Below are 6,392 nucleotides of genomic sequence, written 5' to 3' on the forward strand. Positions count from 1 at the left end.
AAAAGGTACAACTTTTGAAAATCGAAGCATTTTTACTGCTCCAAAAGTTGTCGTCAGACACAAAAAAAAAAAAAAAAAAACACACATCATTGTAAAATCAATACATTCATCACTTCGTTCAGAATCTAAAAAAAAATTAAGGAATACCGGGAATTTTTACTCAAAATCGATTTTGGTTTTTGGTGTAACTTTAAAACAAATGACAGTAGACATATGAAATTTTCACTGAATGTTTATATTTGCATTTTCTATACTCAAAGTCAAATTAAATTTTTATGAGCGTTTGAAGTTCAAATTAGTATTTAATATCACACATTTTTGTAAATCATTATTCATTGGCAATAAATAATAATATTGTATTATAGTATAAATTGTATAATACATAAAAAAATTAATCATTTAATCATTTTTTTACAATAACATTTTTTTTTAGAGCATATTTTGGTAATTTTTAGGGCATAGCTGCATACATATTTTATAGATTTTTAGGGCATATAATTGTTGGCCCTAGTAATAATTCAACTTAACCGGCTACCATATGAATAGTAACAATATAAATATAATATAAAATATCAAAGATATCAATTATCAAACCATCTTTGCTCAGAATCGTTTCCTGTATACAATGATATTTTATCATTGAATTCAAATTTAACACTATCCATTACAGTGACCCACTTGTCATCTACTGCACAGCAGAGCTACAACCACGTGCTCACATTTTTTTAAATAGAAATTTAACTTTTATTATAATAATTAAAAATATAATTGGTTAAAAACTGCTAGAAATTAATAAACATAATATACAATTAACCATGCAAGTGTAATTGGTCTCAGAATATTTCTAAAACTACGGGCAGTTTTTATCTTAAGTGTTCTAGTATAAAGCATTTTGATTTAACTTGGATAGTGACAGAGAAAATCAATAGTAAAACATGGAAGGTTTGCATAGTGGTGAAAACAGAGGAACCATTGTGGCATTGTACAAACCAATATTTATGCTCTATCTACTGAGTTTATAAAAACACTCATTTGTGCAGGATACAGTGCACGCCTTTAAAATAATACAAAATGGAATTTTATATTCTGTTTTTGGTACACATATTTATTCAATCGATGCTTGGTATTTATAGATTTTGATCTTAAATTCCATAATAAATAGAATTCAAAACTAAATATGGATTGGGATCATTTAAAATAATTATGTGTATTCAATTTTAATTAAATTTATTTTATCTTCAAAAAAAAAAAAAACATTTTTATAAGAAATATACAGACAAGGTGTAAAAAATTTTTTTATATATTTGAAGTATTATACAACTCTTCTAACTTCAAAAAATCTTTTTAAATAATAAACTTGACCAACAGTCATTGAAAGCAATACAAACGATTCAAAGAATGACCACATCACAACACGTTTATTTGTAGATTCATTAATAGCTCTGTGATTTCTATCGCGCACATTCATATATTCTTGTTCGTGTTTAACACTAGTTAATGCAGATCCCAGATTTCGAAGCATGGTCTCTAGTTTTTTATGTTCACCTTCTTCGCCAGCTGTAAAATTATAATAATTATTTTTATTATATTTTCATCTAAATAATGACACAATTAGGTATACGCAGAAATTGACAGTCTTGCTGTAATTATAGCATTACAAAGTAATATGCTGTTTTATAGTGTTTGGATAAATGCTAACGCAATACAATACAATAGTAACAGGCACTATACTGTATTCAGTTTAAGAATACACCAATTTGCCCATATGCTATTGCCTGCTGTACATTGCCGGACCCCCTGATTGAAACAATTGTATGCTGCCATCATACATTCAAAAACAATTGTTACCAACCATACGCTGTTGTCGTTTCTGCTGCTGTAAGTCAGACACCAAGACTAATAATCGGTAATGGGGAGATATGCACAGACACAACGAGTCCACCGCTCAGAGTACTCTTAAACTGAATAGATTATATTAACGCTATAGCACCATATGATAATAACATTGAAACAGTAATAATACTGTTTAAGAGGATGTTACACCAACATTTGTTGTCTCCGTCTTACAAGTGCGTAACATAGCAAATTGTACGCTCAACAAAATACGTCTATAGTCTGTCCAACGAAAGAAAACGCAGCGCATCAACCAAAAATGGTTCCCCCGCGCAAACCCTGTCACAGGGGAAACGGTTTTAATAGCAAGGTGATACAGGCGGATGCACAGAATCGGCACATTTTCTCGCTGGACAGATAATAACTCCAATACTTTAAGAATTAGAGTGAATTTACCTCTTATAAAATTTTAATGTAAGATTATTATCCAGGCTTTTTGTTATATTTAAATTTTAAAGCAAATTATGAGTATTTTAAAATTGTAAATTTTTTATAAATCTTAAAATACTCATAACTCACTTTAAAATTTAAATATAGTAAAAAGTCTATGAGATTGCGTAGATAATAATTTTAAACTAATGGAGCAACATGTGTTTGCTGAGTGTACAATTTGTTATGCTACACACTTTTATGACGGAGACAACAAATGCCAGTGTAACATCCTCTTAATGTAACATTTTAATGCCCAGTGATGATTAACGACATAGACTTGTAGGTACTCAGCATTTAATATATATAATAAATTCATAAATGTAAGTTCATTAGTTTTTAAATTAACAAAACGAATAAATAAACAACAATATTTTAACTGCAGTAGTCACCCTATTTTAAAATTAAAATATAAAGCTAATTTATTCAATCATAACATAATTACTTGGACTATCTTTTTCTAAATCTACTTTTTCTGGTTCAGTTACTTCCATACTGAATAGAACTACTTTTGGTGTCATTGTAGACATTTGATTACTGAAACAGTATGTGTATGCCCCTTTCTTAGTGGCAGCAAATGTATACTTTCCACTAGACTCCCTCAATCCTTCGTATATTAATTCACCATCAGGATCAATAATTTTGACATCAATATCCAGGAAACCACCCTCAGATATTTCATACATCAGACCTAAAAAAAAATGGATAAATATTACAACAATAATCAATAATGTGTGTTAGGTTACTACACAAACAACATACCCAATTTAGAGCCGACTTCGACTTTGTCGAAAAAACATTCTTCAGCGTGAGCGTCAACGGTCAAAAAATAGCTCAACCCTTGTTGAAATACACTGAATAATGTAAGGAACTGAGTTAAATACAATAGCGGTTTCTGCATTTTTACGTTACACGTCGTCTAATTATATTCGAACACCTACAAATGTATCAAAATAACATCACATAAAAATTAAAAATCTAAAATGATTTACAGGAAAATAACTTTACAATTTACATTACTCTACAACTCATCAACATAATATTCGGTGTTGGTGTTATTATCATTGTTATCGTAACAGTTTTGATATGATACACGTCATCGAATGAGGAACCGTCACAACCGTAAAAGTTATACCATAGAACAATATGATACTCTATGGTTATACCCATAGATAATATAAGAATGGATAGGGGGAACGTATTATTTTCCCGAAAATAAATGAACCGAACGTTAGTAAATCCATAAATTAAATTTAACATAAAAATATAATGACAGAAAATAAAATGACAGAAAGAAAAATTACAGAAAATAAAATACTGGAAATTAACGTTCCAGAATTGTTTTTATATTGAAAATAAAATAAACATAAAATATGTGTACAGAATTTTAATCCCAGAAAGTTAAAAACCTGAAATTATAATCACAGAACGTAGTTATACAGAAAGTGATAATGTCAACCATAATTTTCCAGAAAATTAAATTCCATAAAGTTTAAAGGCTGAAATTATAATCACAGAACGTAGTTTTACAGAAAGTGATACTGTAGATCATAATTTCCCAGAAAATTAAATCACAGAAGATTAACATTTTTAAATTACGTATAGGTACCTATATATTATTTACGTATATTTACGTATAGGCTATATTTTGTGGATATACATAGGTGCAATTATGAGGAGGGGTTTTAAAACATTTCAATAGCCCCCCCCCCCAACATTACCTCACAGTTGTTTAAGCTTCTTCAATATTATTATAGTAGGGTTTCATCTGCCCTCAAATTTTAAACGTTATTTGTGTCTATGCCTTTATAGCAGCTATATCAAACCCCTTAACAATGCTTGTTGTCATCAATCATCATTTTGGAAACTACATTTTATTCCACATTTTTTTTCCAAGTCAACTTAGGTATTCCATTGATATTAATTTCCAAATTTTACCTTTGTTCCTACTTACATTCTTCGAAAGACATTTGTTTCAATTGACATCCATTCAATTATGTATCTTCTTACATATAGTTTTGTTCTGATAAACGATTGTTGTTCCATAATTTATTTGTTCCACAGGATTTATTAATTTATTATACAAAACATTTGGAACAAATGTTCATTCGCATATAAATATATAATGATCTTGGAGTAAAGATTAATCAGAAAATAAATGCCCGGAAAAACATTTGAACTGCATTTTTTATTTATTCATAAACCTCACATTTTAAACTTATACATTATATTCAGGGGCGGATTGGAATTTCAGACCAGCCCGGGGAAATACTTTTTTACCGGCCCACTATTTGTTGGGAGATTGGGGGCAACTGGCAAGTGTACCATACTGAAGATTGTAATTTTTTTTAGTATTTTAAAGGGTAGTCTACTGTAATAAGTGTTATTATAAAATCAACCTTTAACAATAAAAAGTAATAATAATGGAATAATAGTATTACCTACATATAAATGTTACATGGCAAAATGTTAGTAATTTTATATTTTATATCATCAGTTTTACTGTATCGATATAAAAAAAATAACAAAAATACAAATACAATATATTATTCAATCGTATTTGATACCATTTAAAAGTAAAACATGTGATGCGAGAGTGTGATACATCCTTGTACTAAATTATTGATTTTGAGTAAATTTAGTCAGCATAAACAAATACAAGCAAGTATTGCTATCATTACTCTAAAAATTAATCTATAATTATTATGCTAGGATGGGTTGTGTATTAATGAGCTAAAAAGTTTAAGTTAAGTTAAAAACTGAGATAAAAAAAAAAACATTAATTTGACCAGCTATTAAATCGATAGATCATAATTTATACTTATAGATAAATATTATCTATAATTATTAAAAGTATCAGTTGAATATCACACGAAAATAGTTTAATGTATATTTTCACATTATAAAAATAAAATGTATTATTTTGCAAAATATGTTGTTTTTCTCATTCTCTATCATCAATAAAATAAATTGTAGATTATTGTTCTTTGTACAGTAACAGTTTAATATTTTTAATTATTAATATATTATGATTATGATGACAAAGTTGAGATAAAACTCACTCCGCTATTCTGAGACTTGAAAAATGATTTAATGCTTTTAGAAGTCTTTGCTTCTAAAAGTTGTAATTTTTTTATTTTTGTCTGGAATTTTTTCAGCTCCTCCTTTTCGTTTATTATTACAGCCTGATCCATCCATTTCCATTTTATTTTATAATTCGCAACTATAACTATTGTAATATAAAATCATTTTTTTATGAATTATTCCTAGTGAAGTACTTATAGTAATTGAATTATTGTACAATTAACCAAATTGTGCTGAAGCTGAACTGCTGACTGTCGAGTGTTGATATCGAAGTTTTGAATGACGATTGATATTTAAATATAAAAAAGGTGGGTAAGTGGATATCGGTCTTCTGTACAGTTGGTTACAAGTGGATCACTGTATAATGGATAGTATTAAATTTGAATTCAATGATATAATATCACTGTATAAGAAAAACGATTCTGAGCGGAGACGGTTTGTCAGTCTATGTATTAGACATACCTATTATAGGTATACTTATCTATAGTATTAAAAAAAAATTGACAAATAATAGGTATTAATAATAAATTCCAAATTAATCATATCACAATATCCATCAGGTAACGCGTTATACATCAACAACAAACCGTGATACTATCATAGATATATAAAAGTATACTTTAGAAGTTTCAAGTACCCACAAATAATATTATACAATCATTACAATCACAACAAAATAACTAAAATAGTTATTCCAGGTTTTTTAATATGTAATTTCGTCCAAATTTGAACTTAAAATGACTATAAAAATAAACTGTGCTCATGTATTTCTTAGAATTTTTGGTAACAGAATTAAATATTTACGTGAAATCTTGTTTTAAATTTTCAATCCTTAGATATAAAAGTTGAACATTTTATAAATTTTTAACTACAAATAATTATACAATTATAAATTTGATAAATTTTATCAAAATTCGAACTTCAAATGCTTATAAAAAAAATGTGTGCCTATGTATTTTTTAATATTTTACCATTGCTATTTGTAA

The 6,392-nt window shown here is 27.8% G+C and overlaps 1 protein-coding gene across 1 annotated transcript; it reads right to left on the reverse strand.

Moving 5' to 3' along the window:
- Positions 1 to 1,210: 1,210 nt before the first annotated feature.
- On the reverse strand, positions 1,211 to 3,355 carry LOC100168831 (transmembrane emp24 domain-containing protein 2-like). The gene is given in 3 exon segments (NM_001162331.1): positions 1,211 to 1,557; positions 2,768 to 3,013; positions 3,085 to 3,355. Coding segments are annotated over 3 exon segments (630 nt in total). The 5' UTR covers positions 3,224 to 3,355; the 3' UTR covers positions 1,211 to 1,312.
- Positions 3,356 to 6,392: the final 3,037 nt, after the last annotated feature.

Source organism: Acyrthosiphon pisum, chromosome A1 (genome assembly GCF_005508785.2).
Source record: "Acyrthosiphon pisum isolate AL4f chromosome A1, pea_aphid_22Mar2018_4r6ur, whole genome shotgun sequence".
In the NCBI taxonomy this organism is placed as follows: domain Eukaryota; kingdom Metazoa; phylum Arthropoda; class Insecta; order Hemiptera; family Aphididae; genus Acyrthosiphon; species Acyrthosiphon pisum.